This window comes from Candoia aspera, chromosome 4 (genome assembly GCF_035149785.1).
Source record: "Candoia aspera isolate rCanAsp1 chromosome 4, rCanAsp1.hap2, whole genome shotgun sequence".
NCBI classification, from domain to species: Eukaryota; Metazoa; Chordata; class Lepidosauria; order Squamata; family Boidae; genus Candoia; species Candoia aspera.
Genome location: NC_086156.1, coordinates 7,148,622 through 7,172,826, shown reverse-complemented (window position 1 = coordinate 7,172,826; position 24,205 = coordinate 7,148,622). Strand labels below are relative to the sequence as shown.

General features: G+C 39.0%; 1 protein-coding gene across 7 annotated transcripts in view; it reads left to right on the top strand.

Moving 5' to 3' along the window:
* Positions 1–24,205, top strand: part of KMT2C (lysine methyltransferase 2C) — a 151,815-nt gene that overhangs the window by 41,867 nt on the left and 85,743 nt on the right. For 5 of the 7 annotated variants that reach the window (XM_063303354.1, XM_063303358.1, XM_063303357.1 and 2 more), the window contains exons 4-6: positions 481–690; positions 7,599–7,735; positions 9,230–9,339. In XM_063303354.1, coding sequence (XP_063159424.1) covers positions 481–690; positions 7,599–7,735; positions 9,230–9,339 — 457 coding nt within the window. The remainder of the gene's footprint in view (positions 1–480; positions 691–7,598; positions 7,736–9,229; positions 9,340–24,205) is intronic. The other 2 variants (XM_063303356.1, XM_063303355.1) reach the window with 1 other exon arrangement.

Genomic DNA, 24,205 nt, shown 5'->3' with positions numbered 1-24,205 from the left:
ATTTTCCAGAGGATGCTGCCAAATTATGATTTTAATGTAACAGAAAAAAATCTGTTAAATTTAGTGTCTAATATCAACTGTAATTAATTAATTAATTAATTTTAAATTAATTTTAATTTTTAAATTTAGTTATACTCACAATTATATTTAAGGTTATGTCCTGGCTCTGCCAACTATTGTGGTGCAGCTCCTGATGTACCCTTCAGTGTGAAAAGAGTTCCCCGCTGTAGCATAGGCAGTCCAAAAATCCTTGACATTACATTCTCTTAGTCATATGGGATAACTATGTGAAGAGATTTACAGATGAAGGTAGATCTAATTTGAATACTAACAGTTTACTGACTGTATTTAATGTTATTGGATAGTGACATTTCTGTTTTATTCAATTTTTTTAAAATTCTGTATTTTTAAATAGCATTTGAACTTTCCCTTTTGCCTTTCTGGTGCGCTTTTTTTTTTTTTTTGGTCTGCTTGTTTTAGGAGTGAACAGGTCTGCGCCTTTTGTTACTGTGGGGAACGCAGCTCATTAGGACAAGGAGAGCTTAAACAATTCAGTCCGACCCCAGGGTTTATTGCTCCATGGAACACCCAGCCCTTAAATATGAGTGAAACTGTCGATAGCAATGATACCATTGGCGAGAGTTCTCCAAGGCAGAACCCAGTCCTGCACAAAGCAAGAGGACAAAAAAAGTAAGCATTTCTGTCCCTTACAAAATAAACCTATTTCATTTAATGTTGCATTTTTCTCTCTAGGCATAAAGTAATATATTTCTAAGTATCTGTATGTTTAATAAAACAAACGTTAAATGTTAGTATGATATACGTTCAGAGTATTTTCTTTTCTAAGCAGGAACTGAAAATCAAAAACAAATTGCTGACTCGCAAAATATAAGAATACATTTGTTGACAGAAAATGTTGTAGAAGGATAAAGGCAGAAATGAACACACACGAACACACACATACACAGTCCTAGGACAAGGATGGTTAGAAGCTAGGGTGATAAGCCAAGGTGAAGCAGAATTTAGGTGTGAGGCTGTGATACTGCAGCACGAACATGTAGATTAAATTGAGAGGCATTCATATCACAGGTTAGTTGTATGGTTGCAATTCTGTAATCCTTGGAAAGGTAGGATACATAGATAGCATGCACAGCTGGCAAGCAGTTCTGTCGGCTTAATGGGCTTCCATAAGAATATTTGAAATGATGACTTTCTAGAGCCCTTCATGGCTTGTGACCGGGTTACCTTAGGGACCATCTTTTCCCAGTTAGTTCTGCCCATCCAATCCAGTCCAGCAGGATGAGCATGCTCCGGGTCCTGTCAGCCAAAGAATGTCGGCTGGCAGGGACTAGCAGCCTTTTCTGCTGTGGCGGCTGCCCTCTGGAACATCCTCCCTCCTGATATTAGGATGGCCCTGACCCTGTTGGCTTTTTGGAAGGCCTTGAAGACATGGCTTTGTGCTCGGGCCTGGGGCCCCGAGTGTGGGTTTCATGGTTATGTTAACACCGTGGCTTTTAAGGTCGCTTGGCTGTATTTATATTTATATTTAATTTTTGTTACTGTTTTTATTGTTTTATATTATGACTATTTTTATTGTTAGCCGCCCAGAGTCACTAGTTTGAGATGGGCGGCAATATAAATTGAATGAATAAATTAAATAAATAAAATTTGTCACTATTGATCATTTTTGCATTTATTTAATACTATCTATGCCTATGGAGCATTTTATAGTAGCTATTTTTTGAGAGCTTGAATGATGCGCATGTATGTTGAAAAAATGTTCATGAAATTACATTAAAAGAGTCTCAGGCTGATTAATCAAGGTTTTTGTAGCTTATGGGAAAGTGCAACATTAATTTACTTGGAATAGCTAACAAGCTCTGTCCCTGAGGACAGTGATGCCATCATACCCTAGTGCCATTCTGGCTGGTCTCCAAGTTTAGCTCCTAAAGGGATTGTTTGCTGGAGTTCCCTTATTGGTGGTAATTCCTGGGCTGCTGCCAGTCAGATAAGGCAGCAAAGTAGGAAATGAAACAAGAACAATGAAAAAAAAAGTATTTTGGACAGACTTAAGGTGGATTGTTTTAAGGAGAGTCTAGATGATAATATTTTATCATACTGAAAGTCCTCTAGGTTCTTATTTGAATATCTGTAATTTATTTTTCCTTATTTTGCATCAGTTTTAAATACAGAAACTTTTTAAGTAAAAAGTTGATTTATTCTGCATAGATAAAATTGCTAAGTTATCAACATGTCCTTGCTTTCAATTAGATGTCATCAAACCAAAAATGGATTTTTGAAGTATCTCAAATGTTTTAAATGGACAGAGGTGAAATTTCCAATCACATTAAATATAATTAGAGCATATTCCTGATAAGTATTAACAATTTGATTGTCTCTTGTCGCATTTCAGATCAATTACACTTTTGTTTTTCCATACATGTAGTTTGTGCTCAAGTATTTTCTATTGTCTAAAATTGAAATGCGAATTATTTATATGTAGTCAAATGAAATGAATCAATAATCAATTTTAGTGTAATAATAAACATAATTGTTCTAGAAAATAAGGGAGATGACCTTGACAGAAATATGAAAGAACCATTACATGATGTATTAGAAGGATGGGACGTAAAGGACCATCAGACTTGTAAGATTCTGATAGTATAGCCTATCTCAAAAAAGTATAGTTCTAGTCTTCCCATGGAGTTGATTTTCTGGTCTGGTCTACCTACTGGGGCTGACGTCAGTCTTGCAAGCCCAATAGTGCTTTACTGTTCCTCTTTCTTATATCCCAGTGAATCAGGAAGGACCTACCTGATACGCTTCCAAAAACTACCTTGCTTCTCAGGACTTAAAGAGTATTTCAAACCCTCTTTCCTTATGTAACAATTCTTGCATATTTCTGTCAAAGTCATTGCCCATATTCTCTACAGTCAGAAGAGAAAAAGTCTTCATAAATTTATTCCAGTCCTAACGTTTTTTGCTTCTGCAGTTGTTCCACAGAGACTTCTCTAGGAATGTTTATGCAACTCTTGATAATCTAACTTGAACTTGTTTGTAGCTCCTTGTTTTTTTTAAATTTGGAATCCTTAGCTTTCTGTGAAACATATGAGGAAAGCATTTTTCATCATAGGCAACGTTTAGGTTTTTGTGCTTTGTTGTTGTTTATTCATTTAGTCGCTTCCGACTCTTCGTGACTTCATGGACCAGCCCACACCAGAGCTTCCTGTCAGTCAACACCCCCAGCTCCCCCAGGGACGAGTCCGTCACCTCTAGAATATCATCCATCCACCTTGCCCTTGGTCAGCCCCTCTTCCTTTTGCCCTCCACTCAGCATCTTCTCCAGGCTGTCCTGTCTTCTCATTATGTGGCCAAAGTATTTCAGTTTGGCCTTTCATATCGTTCCCTCAACTGAGCAGTCTGGCTTTATTTCCTGGAGGATGGACTGGTTGGATCTTCTTGCAGTCCAAGGCACTCTCAGAATTTTCCTCCAACACCACAGTTCCAAAGCATCGATCTTCCTTCTCTCAGCCTTCCTTATGGTCCAGCTCTCGCAGGTTACGGGGAACTACGGGGAACACCATTGCTTTAACTATGTGGACCTTTGTTGTCAGTGTGATGTCTCTGCTCTTAACTATTTTATCGAGATTTGTCATTGCTCTTCTCCCAAGGATTAAGCGTCTTCTGATTTCCTGACTGCAGTCAGCATCTGCAGTAATCTTCGCACCTAGAAATACAAAGTCTTTCACTGCTTCTACATTTTCTCCCTCTATTTTGCCAGTGATCAGTCAAGCTGGTTGCCATCATGTTGGTTTTGTTGAGGTTTAGCTGCAAGCCAGCTTTTGCACTTTCTTCTTTCACCTTCATCATAAAGCTCCTCAGTTCCTCTTCGCTTTCAGCCATCAAAGTGGTATCATCTGCATATCTGAGATTGTTAATGTTTCTTCCAGCGATTTTAACTCCAGCCTTGGATTCCTCAAGGCCAGCTTGTCGCATGATGTGTTCTGCGTACAAGTTGAATAGGTAGGGTGAGAGTATACAGCCCTGCCGTACTCCTTTCCCAATCTTAAACCAGTCCGTTCCGTGGTCTGTTCTTACTGTTGCTACTTGGTCGTTATATAGATTCTTCAGGAGGCATACAAGATGACTTGGTATCCCCATACCACTAAGAACTTGCCACAATTTGTTCTGGTCCACACAGTCAAAGGCTTTAGAATAGTCAATAAAACAGAAATAGATGTTTTTCTGAAACTCCCTGGCTTTTTCCATGATCCAGCGGATATTGGCAATTTGGTCCCTAGTTCCTCTGCCTTTTCTAAACCCAGCTTGTACATCTGGCAATTCTCGCTCCATGAATTGCTGAAGTCTACCTTGCAGGATCTTGAGCATTACCTTACTAGCATGTGAAATGAGTGCCACTGTTCGATAGTTTGAACATTCTTTGGTGTTTCCCTTTTTTGGTATGGGGATATAAGTTGATTTTTTCCAGTCTGATGGCCATTCTTGTGTTTTCCAAATTTGCTGGCATATAGCATGCATTACCTTGACAGCATCATCTTGCAAGATTTTGAACAGTTCAGCTGGGATGCCGTCGTCTCCTGCTGCCTTGTTATTAGCAATGCTTCTTAAGGCCCATTCAACCTCACTCTTCAGGATGTCTGGCTCTAGCTCACTGACCACACCATCAAAGCTATCCCCGATATTGTTATCCTTCCTATACAGGTCTTCCGTATATTCTTGCCACCTTTTCTTGATCTCTTCTTCTTCTTCTGTTAGGTCCTTGCCATCTTTGTTTTTGATCATACCCATTTTGGCCTGGAATTTACCTCCAATGTTTCTAATTTTCTGGAAGAGGTCTCTTGTCCTTCCTATTCTATTGTCTTCTTCCACTTCCGCGCATTGCTTGTTTAAAAATAATTCCTTATCTCTTCTGGCTAACCTCTGGAATTTTGCATTTAATTGGGCATATCTCCCCCTATCGCTGTTGCCTTTTGCTTTCCTTCTTTCTTGGGCTACTTCTAGTGTCTCAGCAGACAGCCATTTTGCCTTCTTGGTTTTCTCTTTCTTTGGGATGTATTTTGTTGCCGCCTCCTGAACAACGTTGCGAACTTCTGTCCATAGTTCTTCCAGGACCCTGTCTACTAAGTCCAGTCCCTTAAATCTATTCTTCACCTCCACTGCATATTCCTTAGGAATATTAGTGAGCTGATATCTAGCTGATCTGTGGGTCTTCCCTAATCTCTTTAGTCTGATCCTAAATTATGCAAGAAGAAGTTCGTGATCTGAACTACAGTCAGCTCCGGGTCTTGTTTTTACCGACTGTATAGATGTCTGCCACCTTTGTCTGCAAAGGATGTAGTCAATCTGATTTCGGTGTTGTCCATCTGGTGAAGTTCATGTATAAAGCCGTCTCTTAGGTTGTTGGAAGAGAGTGTTTGTTATGCAGAGTGAATTGTCTTGGCAAAATTCTATCAGCCTATGTCCTGCTTCGTTTTGTTCTCCCAGGCCATGCTTACCTGTAATTCCAGGTGTCATTTGACTGCCCACCTTAGCATTCCAGTCTCCTGTGACGAAAATAACATCTCTTTTAGGCGTGTTGTCCAGTAGGTGCTGCAGATCCTCATAGAACTGCTCTACTTCAGCTTGTTCAGCATCTGTGGTTGGGGCGTATATTTGGATCACTGTGATGTTAGATGGCTTGCCCTGAATTCGAATTGAGATCATTCTATCGTTTTTTGGGTTGTATCCAAGCACTGCTTTAGCCACTTGACTATTAATTATGAAGGCTACTCCATTTCATCTGTGGTCCTCTTGTCCACAGTAGTAGATCTGGTCGTCATTTGATGTGAAATGGCCCATTCCAGCTAGCTGCATCATCACGTCTGGGGCTAGTTGAACTCATCCTCTGTTCCTCCCCAGTAGCATTTTGACCATCTTCCGACCTGGGGGTCTCATCTTCCGATGGTATACCGACATATCTCTGGTGGTACTGATCCATTTAGTTTTCACGGCAAGAATCCTGGGGTAGGTTGCCATTACCTTCCCCAGGGATCGCATTTAGTCTGACCTCTCTGTCATGACCTTTCCGTCTTGGGTGGCCCTTCACTGTTTAGCTCATGGCATCATTGAGGTGCTCAAGCTCCAGCACCACGACAAGGTAATGATCCTTTGCTGAAGAGGTTTTTGTGCTAGATATTATTTATTTATTTGATTTATGTGGCCACCATTGGCAAAGAATAAAAAGCCAACAGTGGTCACTGAGGATAAACACAACAAAACAATTGACAGGGACCTCCCAATAGGCAATCTAACCTTCTTACTCCAGGCCCTGGAGCACATGAAGGTCTTCAGTGCTTTATGAAAGGCAGGGTTGGGGCCAATCTGATCTCAGAGGGTGTGGTGTTCCAGAGGGTGAGCTCTACGATATATATATATATATATATAAATATAAAAGTCCCTGAAGCTCTAGTTGGATTAGTATGGAAAAGTTTTGAGTTTTCTTTTCCAAAATTCAAACAATTTAAAGAATATAAAATATCTGGCACTGTTCCCAAAGCTTGACATACCTGAAAGACACTCCCCCTTTTCACTTGTTCTTTGCAAGTTACGGTTAAAGCAAAGAGTTGTGGACAGCTGTAATGGGCAGTAGGAATAACCGTGAGCAGGAAGAAGAGGCAACCAAGACAACAGTCATATAAAAAAAATTAAATCCAAGGCAGAAATGTAATTTGAGAAAGCATTTCAGACTTGACACTCCTTAGTTCTCACAAAGATAAAGGGAGGGAGGGGGGAAGCATATTCAGACTTGCAAGGTTCTGCTATTGTAACCTTATAATAAAAGTACTATCGGCATTCATAACTTTGGTTTCCTAGTCTGGTCTATCTGAAAGGGCTGATAACAGCATATTGAAAGAAAATGTCCCTTTCTCTGTTGTCTTGTCATGCTGAGAACACTTAAAACAGAAAGCCCAGTGAGGCCATGAAAAAAATGATTTCCCCCAAGCAGAAGCAGTTGCCCTTGAAGTTAATATGTGACCCAGGAGAATTTAGTCAGCATCACTTCTCTGCACAGGTACGAGTTGGAGTCACACTTGTTAGTTCTGGGACCCTCAGTTGTCTTTATTCTACATGAAATTGATTTCTGCTAAGTGAAGTTACCATTTCATGTTGCATGCTGTGAGGCAGAAATATAATTTCAGTCTACCGAGACAGAGGAAAATGTAGGATTTATTTCTTTTCTGTCTCTTTACTCCATGCTGTTGCCCTTTTTTCTTCATTCCAAATCATCTTTTTAACAGGTGTATTGAGGAGACTTCGTTTGTTCAGAATAAAGTTCAATTCACTCATGAAAGATCACCTAAATTACATACATTAAAGTTCTCCAAGAATAATCCAGTGCTGGGTTTATTTGGAAAAAACGAGTCGGTAATTCACAGTAAAGAAACAAGTGAATCAGAAGTGCAATCATGCTTGAATCAAACTTTTAAAAATCATACAGTTATTTCTTTATTGCCTAAAATATTTTACTTTTTTGTTAATATGTAAAATACATACTGTGTCAGCATTAATTATATAAACATTTCTTGTACTCTATGCAGAGAGCAGAATATAACAACTTGTACACGTATAAGCACGCGAGCTACTCCTGATGATCAGGTAGTCAAAGTCTGGGATGAACTCAGAATGGTTGGCTTACCAGATGACATTGATGTCCAAGCCTTATTTGAGCCAACAGGTAGTGTATTGTTTCACATATTCTTAACTAGACATCATTTAACTCATTTAAAACATTGCATATTGTACTGACTCTTCTAGTTTTATTTATTTTTGCCTTTTTGAAGGGGCAATCTCTTTCTCTTTTAAAAGAAAAACTAGTCATACTATTTTGCTATCATTGTAGCCATATGAGGTTTTAAGGATGACTCATTCTTATACAGAATTGCTAGTCAACTTGAGTATGAGTACATGTTGCAAGATCCAGCCTTAGGATCCCAATGAACCTTGTGAAATACTTAGGTAAAGTTTCTGTTTAAAATTTTAAACTGTGCACTGTTCAACTCACTGTAATGTTTCATTTTTCTTGCAGTTTTTCTGTGTAAATATTTTAAGTCTGCCTTGCATTAATCATTGGTCCAAGTTGGACTGGCTCCCTAGGCTGTAAAAGGGCCTTTCTAAGCCTGCTATCTCCGTTAATAGAGCATGGTAGGACTGACATCTAGAACTTTTAGCAAGTATAAGTAGAACTGAGCTATGACACTTAAATATAATAGACAAATGTTTATCATATCGGAATGCCCAATTTACATCCGATTCCTTTCATAGCAGCTTCTTAGACTTACTTTTCACGGTGACAAATAAATAATTAGGTAGACCTTTTTGCAGGGTTGAGGGTGAGCAGATATGCATGAGATAGCAAAAAACGTCGTGACCCTCTGGTAACTGATTGTCCCAGTCTAGCAAGACCTTTGAAGAAGAGGCTGTGAGGAGATAGCTCAGCAACTGACATAACTCACAATTTCACAACTGAATGGGTGTAGATAGTAAGGCAACTAGAAATAAAATTTACCTACTTACTTCTTTGACTTTTAGTATATAACAGCCACCTTTAAGGACAGGGTCCTCCTAAAGTTGCTTACATGGATAAGTGATGTAAAGCATAACACTAGCGGTTCAAATGAAAAATCATGATTCATCAACATTTGAATGAGGCATTAAACAATTGCTCTTTTTCTCTGTTTGCCTTACGAAGTAAGCCAGAAGCAAAGCTATGAAATATCTGGAGGATAACGTAAGATTAGCTGGTATGGAGACAATGTATTAATTAAGAGAGAGACCTTACGGATGTGATATTAATGATTTCAGTTCAGAAACCAATTCAGATTAGGGACTACACAATCAGGCAAAAAGAGAAGTGCTTTGTTGTACCATAACTAGAGCCTTGTCTATATTACTCAGAAGCATCTCCATGTCATATGTTAGTAATATACGTAAGAATTCATGAATTTGCCAAGATCTCAAAGATACAGAAATTCTCATATAAGATTATAACATTAGTTCATAATGTCAAACTAATTTGAATTTCTGATAAGATCAAGTAATGCCATTTGTCTCTCTGTTAGTATCTATCATACATTGGTGCTTTTGTCTTTTCCCTTTGAAGCTGAAAGTTAGATATTATTTGGCAAAAGCTGTCAAACTAATTGATTAATTTGCCAACATCATGTATCAGGCTATTGCTGGGCTCATCACCGCTGTGCGGAATGGTCACTGGAAGTTTGCCAGACTGAAGAGCAGCTGCCAGTGAACGTGGACAAAGCTGTTGTCTCAGGGAGCACAAAAGTGAGTTTTAAAATAATTAAGATTATATGTTCTCTAAAATAAAGTAAAATCTAAATTCTCATATTTTTTTCTCATATATGAAATAAGTGCTGAAGACATCACTAAATGCAGTGATGAGATTTCTATCGTATTTCAAAATACATTTTTGTCCATATGAAACATGTTTTGCAATTATTAATTTAGACGATAAAATCAACAAAAACAAAGTGGGAGGTGGTGTATTTCACTAGCAAAATGTAGGCCTCCAGAGAACCAAGTAGTCCTTTTTCTTCCCAGCTCCTAGACTTGCAAGCAAGGAACTCTTTCTTTAAAACAAGTCCTTTAAGTGGTTTCTGCATTTAGATTTGCCTTAAAGATTTTGGCCCAGTAGATTAACCTGTTTTAAATGCATTGGTTTTAGGTAAATGTGAACACAGTTGCAATAGATTTATATATTCTTTTTAATGTATAAATTAGGTATACATATATTCTGGTGAGATAACATAAAGATGTTACTGAGGTTGGGGGAGTGGAGAGGATGAAATATCTTTAAGGATAAATTAAAACTGGTAACTTTACATTGGTCCTAGGAACACAGAAAATACTTTTTCCATAACATGCTTTTTATTGACTTCAGGATTTTTTCGCTGGGAGAGAGTGTCTTTTTTTTTATTGCAATTATGTGGTACTGATTCTTACTGTTTCCTGATATGGTATAGTGCCTGTTTTATCAATTATACAAAAATGTAGCAAGTATTGGATGTGCTATGGAAGTCTTGAATATGCAGGGTAAAATTTGCAAAACTTACATGCAATCTAATATTTATATCTTTAAGCCAGGAAGACAGTTAAAGTCATATAACGGTAACATTTATTCTCTGGTCAAGCTGCTTTTCTGGGCCATGGTTGGAATTTACAGTGCTGTTTTACATCTTCCTAAGAATTTGGATTGTTTCCCCTTGAATTATAAATCCCTCTGCCATATTATTAGAGACCTCACCCCATGAAAGAAAGTGAATTAAAGTATGTTTTGATTAATGCTCTAATTTACATATGAATAACATTGCTTTGAATAAAACAGTATTCTTTTTCATGTTTAGATAAAACATGCATATTTGGCAGCAGCAAAAGCATTCTGGCTTATAGATAAATAAATTGTGGTGTGCAGTAAGGGATCCTTCAGTATGTTTTCTTTAAGGAGATATGTACACCTAATGTGGCCATGCCAGAACCAAGGCACCTTTCCTGCTTTGGATCCAAATACTTGCACATCTGTCTAAAGAAAGCATACCCCTCTTTTTAAAAAGTCAGCTGCCACCCTGAATTTTTTAAATTCAGGGTCAGTGATAATAATTATATATAAAATTTTAAAATCTCTTTAAATAAGTGCAGATTTATTTACTCTAGTCAATGAATTGGCTAAATATCACATTTTAAATTGTGCCTTGCTTATGAAAGTCACTTTGAAGATTTTTGATGATAAACTGTGGTTTATCATGTGGCATTTTAATGTATGATCCTATCTGTCCTTGAATGCCCTTGTAACGGTAACTCAAATCTTGATCACCAACGCAGTTGGACTGCTGTATCTTCCCTAGGTGGGGCTGCCTTTGGAGATTATTTGGATGTGGAAACTTGGCCAGTATGTAGCAGCTAGACTTTGGCAGGGCAACCCTGCTGTTGCAGGGTTTCAAGGTTGCTACACTGGTTACCGGTAGGCTTCCAGGATCACTTCAAAGTGCTGGTTGTCACCTATAAAGCCCTATACAATAAAGGCTTTAATTCATCAGGCGCTATATGGCCAAAACTGAATCTTCCTGTTTGGTCTGAAGATTTCAAGAAGGTATGAAAAGAATACTTTCCCTAGTGGAAATACATAGGGCAAAGGCTAGGCCTTCTCTGTGGTGCCCACCCCTCGTGCTTTGGAAGACAATTCACCCAGTTATGTGTTTAAGCCCTTATCTTCTTGCATTTTGTAAGGCAATAAAAAGAGTGATTGTGGGCATTCATCTTGGTTATGCTTATTCTTCCATTGTTGTACACTCCCAGTGTCTTACAAATAAAAGGTAAAGGTAAAGGTTTCCCTTGATGTAAAGTCCAGTCGTGTCCGACTCTAGGGGGCGGTGCTCATCTCCATTTCTAAGCCTTGGAGCCGGCGTTGTCATAGACACTTCCGGGTCATGTGGCCAGCATGACGACTCGGAACGCCGTTACCTTCCCGCCGAAGCAGTACCTATTGATCTACTCACATTTGCATGTTTTCGAACTGCTAGGTGAGCAGGAGCTGGGACGAGCAACGGGAGCTCACCCCGCCGCGCGGTTTCGAACCGCCGACCTTCCGATCGGCAGCTCAGCGGTTTAACCCGCAGCGCCACCGCGTCCCCTGTGTCTTACAAATAGGAGCAGTTTGTATGTAAGATAAATAGATAGTTAGTCAATACTACCTGTTTAGTTACTCTTTAAAACATGTTTTTTTCCAGGGGTTGATAATTATTTTTAATAAATATAAAGATGTCAATGTGATGTTTAATTTGTTCTTTAGAAAGTAAATTGCTTTTACAGATATGTATGTTTTGTTTCATAGGGTATACAAAGACAGGAAGGAAAGAAGGAGGGAGGGAGGGAGGAAGGAAGGAAGGTAGCTAGGTAGCTAGGTCGGTCATAGGAGATTTGTAAATGGAAATATAGTCATTGACTTAAATATATATGGAAGGTTTTTCTCCCAAACTGTTAGTTCATTTTTACACATTTATTTAAGCATTATTATATAAAGCTAAAAGTGACTCCAGGTTTTTGTAAGAATTTTTGGTGAGATAGAGAAGAAGGTTTGAGCTTTACAGCTTGTTCAAGGGCTTCTGGTGATGGTTCTTAGTAGCATTCCTCTAATTTTCTGACTACTTCTGTAAGGCAGGCAAGAAGCAATGGTTCTCTGAGAACATTTCTGAAGTCATGTATGCAAAACATAATATTTTAATAAATTTGGAATTTTAAAAGCTTATGTTCAGGTCTATCAGCAGCAGTAAACATTATAACATTTTAAAGCAGATTCCAGGAAAACAATATAGCCACTCTTCGATAGAATGCTTCTTCTAAATTCTGCAGTTCCAAGGGAGGGCACAGACCTATCTGTTCTGTCCTGTATGTATACAGTCCCTTTCTGACAGAGGCAACCCAAAATAGAGCACTGTTTTTATACTGAGGACCCAACTGAAAAGGCATGGACATTTCTCTTGCTAGAAAATTTTATGCATCAGGTGGAATAACACATGAAACTAATTACCAGAATCTAGCTGGTTGTGTTTCTTCAGAAACTGCATGAGAAATAGTACTGTAATTCTACTCTCAGGTTCATTCTGATTTTCTCTTACTTTTTAATGAGTTGCCCCACTGAACGATGAAATATTGTAAATGACAAGTTTGTCATTTTAATCTTTGGAACATTTTTATTATTCCAAGGATGATCCTGTGACCATATATTTGCTTGCTTGTTTTATAGGTACCAACAATATGAAATACTTTCATGGCAAGGCCTTCTTGGCAGTATATATCAAGAAGAAAAATAATTTTCTTTTCAGCAACCCTCTTTTTTTCCTCTACTGAAGTGCCGCTCCTTAGTTTCTGATATAGCATCAAAAGAATATCCTGTAAGAAATATTCCGTATGAATGCACTCTTGGCAATGAAGCAGGTAGCAAAAGAAGGCTTGTAAGAACTTTCATTGGCTCTTCAGTGATGTAGAAAAAGACCCTTTCTTGAAGTCTACATTTGTCTGTCAGTTCTAGAGTGGAGGAAGAGAGGCTGTTGCTACAAAGAAAGTTCAAAGAGGGTTTTGATGCTGAATAAAATAAAAAATAGAACAGTTGCTTTGAGCCTAAATGCTTTGAGAAAAGACAGAATGGACAAAGGTACACACAGTGAAGCTGAAGCAGATAGAAACTGCACAAAAATACAAATACAAAAGCTTGAGAGGCCTGTCAAAGGTTCATAGAATAACCTGTGTTCCAGATGAATTCCACTATAATCTTCCTTTATATGCTAGCAAAGCTGTTTTGTGAGTTCCCAGAATTAATATATTGTCATTGGTTCTAAGAACTTTTACATTCCTATTTTCATAAATTGATTAGGAAACATTTATATCCAGACTTGGATCTAGACCAGTACATATATAATAGAATTGATAAAAAACAGGTTTCCCTCCTTCACACCTCTGACAGCCCTCCCCCTCCTCCCCAAAATTTGTGAAGAGCAAGACTTATCTGATTAATGATACTTTAATTTTTTACTGGGATTTTGGAATGATGTGGACTTATCTTGACTTTACCTAAGTGGTTTGTAGAGTACTCCATGATATTCTGAGATGGATGGAGATATCCAAGTATGACTGCTCTCCTGGCTTGAAAATCATATTCAGAGAGCACTCACCAGTAGTTCCATTTCAAACTGGAGAGACATTTCAGTGGGATGCCGTGGAGCTCAGTTCTAAGCCTGGTGTTCTTCAACAGATTCATGAAGTTTTGAATAAGGAGGTGGATGCTTATAAATTTGCAGAAAACTGAGTGAGATAGCTAGTATTCTAGAAGGCAGAAACAAAATTGAAAACACTCTTGTTGAATTAGAGAAGTCTGCTGAAAATAATTAAATGAAGCTTAGTAGAGAGAAATACAGATTTACTCACTTAAGAAAAATAAGCTCAATATGTATGATTAAGATGGAAGATACTTGGCTTGGTAATGGGACAAATGGACCATGGAATTACAGTAAATCACAACCTACATGTAAGCCAATACTATGATGTGAAGGCTAAAGCTGCACTTTTCAGATACATCATTAAAAGGATATTTTCCAGATTATGGAAAGTGCACATTTCATTTTATTCTGTGTTACTGAGACCTTATCTTGAATACAGTGTCAAATTCAGGGCACTACAGTTTAAGGAGAATTAAGAGAAACTAAAAACAGGTGCAAAGAAGAGCAATAGGGTTGACAGTGGGACTGGAAGCTAAATCTTACAGGGAGAGACTGAAAATACTAGGTGTGTTTAGCCTTGAAAAACTCAACTGAGCAGGATATGATTGGACTTCAGTAGAACTTGAAAGGACATCACTCAGAAGAAGATAAGGTATCTTCTTATCATCTTAAAACTGCAGCCACAGAATAATGACCTTAAGTTATAAGAAGGCAAATTCCAGTTAAATGCTAGAAAACATTTCCTAAAATAAGAGAGATTAGGACAGTGGTACCAGTTATGGAAGGAACTGGTGAGCCTCTCTTCTCCAGATGCACTCAGGCTGAAGGTGGACTGAGGCAGTTGGTTCACACCAGTCGCCACAGCAGCCAATCACAATTTTCTGGTTCTTGCTTGCTTTCTTCAGCAGAAGTAAACTGCTAATGTTTAAAATAAGTCTGGTCTCGCTGCTGTTATATTTGTTGTTTCGGTGTGACTTTGTGGGCAGTTTTGGGAAGGACTTAGTAAAGGTCAGTCATTCCGAATGATTGATTTTATATAAATGCACATTTTGCTTCATTTACAGATTGTAAATTATAAATTAAAATGCCCAGGTAATTTTAATGCTAAGAGGTATCGTCTGTATTTTAAAAACAAATATTTAATATTTAAAGAATGTCAAGGATATATCTGTTTTGCCTGCTGATATTATGCAGACAGTGACATATATTACAATTTGTTTTCTTAATTTGCAAATGTGAATCAACAGCTGTGGAAACTTGTAAGCAATAAAAGCTATGCATGAAGTTGCGCTGTGTGCTGAAGTAAATACTGAGAGAAACTAATTTTCTTTAATTACTAACAGTTAAAAATAGTTTTTAATATAAATGCAACAATAATGGGTAAAATAATTTGAAGTAGGAAGTTTACTTGAAAGTCTAAAAACAATGAAAGGTAAAATGAAATCCTAATTCCACCACTATACACACACACACACACACACACACACAGTAACATTATAGCAAAATTATTAGTAATATGCGGGAGAAGGTAACCTTAGTTTCAGCGTTGGTTCTAAGTAATAAATAACTTTATTTCAGTGTTATAACTGTTACAAAGGAATTATGTGTTAAATTGCTTAGCAGAAGTTTTTAAACATACTTTTTTATGGAATCTTTGTCCTGAAAAATGGCTTTCCAAGAACACTGAGAAAACAATGTGTAAAAGGTACAGCAGGGTTTGAAGGCTGAATTGTGAATAGGTCGGACAATGGTAGTAGACTTTTCCCCATCATTTTGCTGATGTATTTTCTGTTCAAAATCCATTGAGAAATTCTATTTTGCAATTTTGTCTAAAATAAATTAGATTACCTGTACTGTACTAAATGACCAGGAGAAGCAACTATAGTTAGTTAAGTGTAATTGAGTTGGGTTCAACTCTTGTGTCTGTATGAACAAATTCTCATGATACTGAATCTCTCCCAAAGTCTGCTTAGTAATCTCTTTGATCCTGTTCATCCAGTTCATCCATTGTTTTTTCCTTCTGCTTCCCCCAAGCTCGCTAAGTATGATTTTTCTAGTCCATCATCTGTTCTCATCATCTGTCTAAAATATAATAGTTTTTGCTTACTCAGTGGTGGTCAGCTTGTTATTGTGGTTGTTTAGGACTGACTGCTGACAGGTTCTTACTGCAGTCTGATGCGCATAGTGACCATCTGCAAATCCATCATTCAAATTATTTTTTTCTGTTCTTTCTCAGTGTCCAGCTTTCACAGATATATATTGCCACTTTTTGTTGTTGTTTATTCGTTTAGTTGCTTCCAACTCTTCGTGACTTCATGGACCAGCCCACACCAGAGCTTCCTGTCAGTCAACACCCCCAGCTCCCCCAGGGATGAGTCCGTCACCTCTAGAATATCATCCATCCACCTTGCCCTTGGTCGGCCCCTCTTCCTTTTGCCCTCCACTCTCCCTAGCATCAGCATCTTCTCCAGGGTGTCCTGTCTTCTCATTATGTGGCCAACGTATTTCAGTTTTGCCTTGAATATCATTCCCTCAAGTGAGCAGTCTGGCTTTATTTCCTGGAGGATGGACTGGTTTGATCTTCTTGCAGTCCAAGGCACTCTCAGAAGTTTCCTCCAACACCACAGTTCAAAAGCATCGATTTTCCTTCTCTCAGCCTTCCTTATGGTCCAGGTCTCACAGCCATATGTTACTACGGGGAACACCATTGCTTTAACTATGCAGACCTTTGTTGTCAGTGTGATGTCTCTGCTCTTAACTATTTTATCGAGATTTGTCATTGCTCTTCTCCCAAGGATTAAGCGTCTTCTGATTTCCTGACTGCAGTCAGCATCTGCAGTAATCTTCACACCTAGAAATACAAAGTCTTTCACTGCTTCTACATTTTCTCCCTCTATTTGCCAGTGATCAGTCAAGCTGGTTGCCATCATGTTGGTTTTGTTGAGGTTTAGCTGCAAGCCAGCTTTTGCACTTTCTTCTTTCACCTTCATCATAAGGCTCCTCAGCTCCTCTTTGCTTTCAGCCATCAAAGTGGTATCATCTGCATATCTGAGATTGTTAATGTTTCTTCCAGCGATTTTAACTCCAGCCTTGGATTCCTCAACCCCAGCTTGTCGCATGATGTGTTCTGTGTACAAGTTGAATAGGTAGGGTGAGAGTATACAGCCCTGCCGTACTCCTTTCCCAATCTTAAACCAGTCTGTTGTTCCGTGGTCTGTTCTTACTGTTGCTACTTGGTCGTTATACAGATTCTTCAGGAGGCAGACAAGATGACTTGGTATCCCCATACCACTAAGAACTTGCCACAATTTGTTATGGTCCACACAGTCAAAGGCTTTAGAATAGTCAATAAAACAGAAATAGATGTTTTTCTGAAACTCCCTGGCTTTTTCCATGATCCAGTGGATATTGGCAATTTGGTCCCTAGTTCCTCTGCCTTTTCTAAATCCAGCTTGCACATCTGGCAATTCTCGCTCCATGAATTGCTGAAGTCTGCCTTGCAGGATCTTGAGCATTACCTTACTGGCATGTGAAATGGTGCCACTGTTCGATAGTTTGAACATTCTTTCGTGTTTCCCTTTTTTGGTATGGGGATATAAGTTGATTTTTTCCAGTCTGATGGCCATTCTTGTGTTTTCCAAATTTGCTGGCATATAGCATGCATTACCTTGACAGCATCATCTTGCTTTTGAACAGTTCAGCTGGGATGCCGTCGTCTTCTGCTGCCTTGTTATTAGCAATGCTTCTTAAGGCCCATTCAACCTCACTCTTCAGGATGTCTGGCTCTAGCTCACTGACCACACCATCAAAGCTATCCCCGATATTGTTATCCTTCCTATACAGGTCTTCCGTATATTCTTGCCACCTTTTCTTGATCTCTTCTTCTTCTGTTAGGTCCTTGCCATCTTTGTTTTTGATTATACCCATTTTTGCCTGGAATTTACCTCCAATGTTTCTAATTTTTTGGAAGAGGTCTCTTGTCCTTCCTATTCTATTGTCTTCTTCCACTTCCGCGCATTGCTTGTTTAAAAATAATTCCTTATCTCTTCTGGCTAACCTCTGGAGTTTTGCATTTAATTGGGCATATCTCCCCCTATCGCTGTTGCTTTTTGCTTTCCTTCTTTCTTGGCCTACTTCTAGTGTCACAGCAGACAGCCATTTTGCCTTCTTGGTTTTCTCTTTCTTTGGGATGTATTTTGTTGCCGCCTCCTGAGCAATGTTGCAAACTTCTGTCCATAGTTCTTCTGGGACCCTCTCTACTAAGTCCAGTCCCTTAAATCTGTTCTTCACCTCCACTGCATATTCCTTAGGAATATTAGTGAGCTGATATCTAGCTGATCTGTGGGTCTTCCCTAATCTCTTTAGTCTGATCCTAAATTGTGCAATAAGAAGTTCATGATCTGAACTACATTCAGCTCCGGGTCTTGTTTTTACCGACTGTATAGATGTCCGCCACCTTTGTCTGCAAAGGATGTAGTCAATCTGATTTCGGTGTTGTCCATCTGGTGAAGTCCATGTATAAAACCGTCTCTTCGGTTGTTGGAAGAGAGTGTTTGTTATGCAGAGTGAATTGTCTTGGCAAAATTCTATCAGCCTATGTCCTGCTTCGTTTTGTTCTCCCAGGCCATGCTTACCTGTAATTCCAGGTGTCATTTGACTGCCCACCTTAGCATTCCAGTCTCCCATGATGAAAATAACATCTTTTTAGGCGTGTTGTCCAGTAGGTGCTGCAGATCCTCATAGAACTGCTCTACTTCAGCATCTGTGGTTGGGGCATATATTTGGATCACTGTGATGTTAGATGGCTTGCCCTGAATTCGAATTGAGATCATTCTATCGTTTTTTGGATTGTATCCAAGCACTGCTTTAGCCACTTGACTATTAATTATGAAGGCTACTCCATTTCTTCTGTGGTCCTCTTGTCCACAGTAGTAGATCTGGTGGTCATTTGATGTGAAGTGGCCCATTCCAGTCCATTTCAGTTCACTGACGCCCAAAATGTCTATCTTCAATCACCAGTAACCACATCCAATTTGCTCTGGCTCATAGATCTTACATTGCAGGTTCCAATGGTGTGTTGATCCTTAGAACATCGGATTCGCCGTTCACCACCAGCACCGTCGGCCGCTAGCCATCCTTTCGGCTTTGAGCTAGCTGCGTCATCACGTCTGGGGCTAGTTGAACTCATCCTCTGTTCCTCCCCAGTAGCATTTTGACCATCTTCCAACCTGGGGGTCTCATCTTCCGATGGTATACCGATATTCCTCTGGTTGTACTGATCCATTCAGTTTTCACGGCAAGAATCCTGGGGTGGGTTGCCATTACCTTCCCCAGGGATCGCATTTAGTCTGACCTCTCTGTCATGACCTTCCCGTCTTGGGTGGCCCTTCACGGTTTAGCTCATGGCATCATTGAAGTGCTCAAGCTCCAGCACCACGACAAGGTAACGATCCTTTCCTGAAGATATTGCCACTAGACTGCTTTAATTATTCTTAACTTTGTTGTTATGGAAATATCCTTATCCTTTAGGATCTTGTCTACATTTGTCATTGCCTCCTCCCTAGGATTAATCTCCCCTTTATCATACAATTTTATCTATTGAGCCTAAGAAAACAAAACTGCCTACCAACATCACTTCCTCACCATCAACTGTAAGTTTGCTCACATGCAGGCTGACATTATCTCTGCCTTCTTAATATTTAACTGTGATCTGGATTTTTCATTTTCCTTTTCAATTTATAATGAGCTTTTCTGTGTTATCTTAATTTTCTGATAATAAAATAATGTTTGCATATCTCAAATTGTTAATATTTCAATCTCCAAAGCTTATCACTTTCAGTCCTGCCATACTTAAATAGTATTTGCTGAAGAAGTAAAACAGACTTAGGGACAATATCTCAGACCTTCCCTCTTTTGGATGACTCTGTTTCTCCAAACCACTTCTTTCAGTAGCTTCTTGTTCATTGCAAAGGTTCCACAGATGACTAATCAGGTATTCTGGCACACCCGTTAGCCTTTATATGTTCTACATTCAGGTATAATCCCCACCACCAAGTGAAGCAAAGTAGTCAGGTAATCAGTGAAGCAAAGGTAAATCTGCTTTTTTATCATATGTTAGTATCTGATCTTGCATCTCTAATCTTTTCTCAAACCTGCCTGTTCATTTGGCATTTCTTTCTTCATGTAGAACTCTATTCTTCTTTATATATGATCCTAAATAAAATTTGGAGGAATTAGTGCAGTGGTTCAGTAATTTGTTCTTTCTCTTGCATCTCCCTTCTTCCATATGCACACTAATTTTTCCTGTCTCTAGGCTATACAGTCTTGTTCCATGTACATAAATGGATGTGTTAGCTCTTCAACTGCTTTTGTAGCATTTAAAGGGTATTTTAGCAGCGCCTGTCATACTTTGTATTGGAGTCAGTTCCTGAATATATTCTCTCTCAGGATGTTCCCTGTCATTCTACAATTCAGTTTGTAAAAGGTTTCTGTATAGTATTTCTATTTTTCTTCATTTGTCACTATTAGATCTTTTCTATGGTTAGGTAAAGGTAAAGGTAAAGGTTTCCCTTGACGTAAAGTCCAGTCAAGTCCGACTCTAGGGGGCGGTGCTCATCTCCGTTTCTAAGCCTTTAGAGCCGGCGTTGTCCATAGGACACTTCCGGGTCATGTGGCCAGCATGACTCACGGAACGCCGTTACCTTCCCGCCGAAGCGGTACCTATTGATCTACTCACATTTGCATGTTTTCGAACTGCTAGGTGAGCAGGAGCTGGGACGAGCCACGGGAGCTCACCCCGCCGCGCGGTTTCGAACCGCCGACCTTCCGATCGACAGCTCAGCGGTTTAACCCGCAGCGCCACCGCGTCCCTTTTCTATGGTTACTGTTGAATATTTATAACTTAGTTGATTCCAATATTATCCAGCTAGTGATCTCAATGTGAAGACTATGCTGTTATGTTGCTTGAAAACAGCTGTTGCCAGTAGAGAAAGAACTGAGTTCATAAAACTCTTACTGATCTTGTATCCTGAATTACTGCATTCATCTAATCCAAATCTTCCTGTGATTCTAGGTTCTTTCCTTTTTCCAACTTTTGCATTCTAACCACTCCTTACTGTGCTTCTGGACATTGCATCTAGCACTTCTTGCAGTTTGTCAGAGAATTCCTCAATGTCTTCCTGTATTACATTTTTTTGTAGGTTCATATACTTGTGTTAAATTGATACTGAATATTCACTAATTATAATTTATTTATTTATTTATTTGTCACATTTCTTTACCACCCAACTTGTATTATAACGACTAACAGTTTTTTTTTTAATCCATTTATTTGTGTCCGATTCTCGGAGACTGCCTGGACGAGTCCCTGCAGTTTTCTTGGCAAGGGTTTTTGGCTGAGAGAAAGTGACTGGCCCAAAGTCACCCAGCTGGCTTTGCGCCTAAGGTGGGACTAGAACTCACGGTCTTGTGGTTTCTAACCACTATGCCAAACTGGCTGTCATAGATATGGTTTATAGTCAAGCAAATACCTAGCAATATTATTTCTTTCAGTATCACTGCCACTTTTTTCTGTTCATAACTATGCCTTGAATTCTACATTCAGTTATATTCACTTATCTCTAAAAATTCCAATTTGGTATTTCAAGTTTCATTTGGTTCCTGCTTCTAGCTCTATTCTGTGTGTCTTTCTAACACAAGGAGCTCATTTTTCAGTAGCTGCACCATCACTGAGGACAGTAACTTGTAGCTTTGTTCTAGCCATACCATCTCAATTACTCAGTAATGTTTCTAGCCTGGAGTTCTCGTCCTCTGGCATACAAATTCCTTCAAATGTTGCAGCCGTGTCCATTTTGTTTTCTAGGGCACAATACAGAATTGTTGGTTTGCTACTGGGGTTGGAGTTCCTTCTCCTAAGTAGGTTGGCTTCCCTAATACCTGCAGAAATATATTGTCCTTGCTCCTGTGGGAGATTACTCTCAGCTTCACTTCCTACCATAACTTCATTCTTACTGGTAAGAGGGACTCTGCTAGGAATTCTTGCTCCCACTGAGTTGCTCTGAGGGTCATTGTAGCTATTCATTGCCCCTGCTCTGTCCCCCTCTGTCCCCCAATATCAAGGTCTTGATCTGACAGACCTGGGGAAGGTTCATCTCAAATATATTATTCTGGTCAAGTTGGAGAAAGTAGCTTCACAACTCAGGACACATTTGGAGAATATTGTTACCATGGGCTATCAAGGAGGATATGGAACTGTAATTTTTTTTCATTATCTTGATGGATCACCTGCCTTAGGAACTGGATTGTCAGGGTGGGTGGATGTATTACTGTACATGCTGCTGCTGCTGCTATCTTAGCAGTGCTGTTTATTAGTGATAGCCTTTTAGACCACCCAACAAATATGGACAGAGGAACACTGTTCTGCAGTGGTTCCCACCCTTACTATTGATTCATGCCCTGACTGCAGTTCAGTTTAATTAAATGTAAAGAGATGCTCATTGAGGCAAAATATTTTAACTTCAGACATATTTTGGTAGGGTCTAAGAAATCTGTAGCTAACCAGGAAAAAAACATTGAGGTAATAGTGGATAGTTTAGTAGTTACCTCAGTGTACGTCATGGTGAAAAAGGCATATTCTGTACTAGGGATAATTAGAAAGAGATTGAAAATAAAATTACCAACGTTATAATAGTCTTATATAAATCTGTGGCACATCTACATCTGGAATACTGCTTACAGTTCCAGTTGCCACATTTGAAAACCAGTATAGTAGAGTTTGGAAGAGTACATAAAATGGCCATCAAAATGATGAGGAGACTCAAAAACCTTTGTGAGGAAAAGGCTAGAATACTGATACACATAGCTTAGGAAAAAGGGGGGAATGTTCAAAGTGTATAAAATCATGCATGGTAGGGAGAAGAATTCTTCCAATTAAGTGACCAGAAGAAGACCTGGAACAGACAACAGGGAATACTCTCTCACACGGCAGCGGGGATGCCCTCTAAGTTGAATGGCTTTAAAAGGGGATTAGATAAATTCATGGGGGACAGGTCCATCAAAGCTATTAGTTGTTTTTTATTATATTTATTATACTACTAATAAATACTATAAATAACATTTATTACATTTGTTCACTGCCTGACCCCCTCAACTCTGGGCAGTTCACAAAGTAAAAACACAGGAAAGAATATGACAGTAAAGGCAAAGAAGCAAAATGGGGCAACAGTGAAAAGGGGCTTCAACCTCCCTAGCCAAAAGCCTGCGTGAAGAGCCAAGTCTTCAAGCTTTGAAGACTATCCATCTTGAAGACCCAGTGTTATTTCTGTGCTGGGGAGTCTGCTACATAGAAATATTTACGGGGGAACAACGGCAGGAGATGAGCGTGTTTCCACCTGGCTAGCCATTGGGAGAAACAGGATACGGGACTAAAGTAAGCCTTTATGTTCTTAGGGCAGTCAACAAAATAAGAATCTGAAGCATAAATTAAAAATGTTAAGAACGCATACGTACATTTCATATGGCCAGTGAAGACAGTTTTGAATTAAAATGCATCAGTAGTTAAAAGCCCAGCAAAACAGAAAGGCTCATAGTTGGCATCTCAATGAGGTCTTCAAGCCAGGACCCCTCAGGAGGAGTTCTGTAATGATGAGGGCTATGGAAAGGGTCTCTCTCTGCTCACCATCTATTGCACTTCAGTTGTCTCAGATGATAGATTTGGTGGAGAGGTGAGTTAATGTGGGACAAAGTAGTAATATCTCCCCAAATTATATTCATATATAAAGCTCCACCCTTCTGTGTTTAAGTAAATCTACATACAGGCCCTGTCATCCTGAGCAAATTTACATGAGGAACACAGACTTCTTTTCTTTTCCTTAGTCATAGCAGCATTCACTATAGATTTGAGCACTGAAGAATTTTTCTGTATCTTCATAATATCTTTCAGGTGGGCAGAACTAACAGGACTAGAACTGTTGTATTACTGTTGATACTGTGCCGTAACTCACTCACTGAGTTGATAAGAAAGGCATTTTGACGTTAAAACAGGTTAATGGTTTTGTGTGAGTTGTGTATTTATTACATCATGGCCTGGGGATTTAAAGATGTTTGTTTATTGTCAGATCTGGACTGTTATGATGGATAAGTCCCCTAACGAAGGTCGGACCTGGCAACAGTGTTCAGTCATCTGAAAAACAAAAAGGTCAAAATACTTGAGAGGCAGGTGAGATTGAGATGGATGCCAGGCTCTGCATTCCAATGTAAGGGGGTCAAAATCACATTTTCTTTATTTTATTTGGACCTGCATTAACATTGGCACTTCATTTATTTTAACTGCTCCAAAAATGTAAAACTTGTTAAGCTCTGTGTGGTAATTCTATCCACTTCATTTCACTTTTTTTAACTGGACAATTCAGAGGTGTAATAAT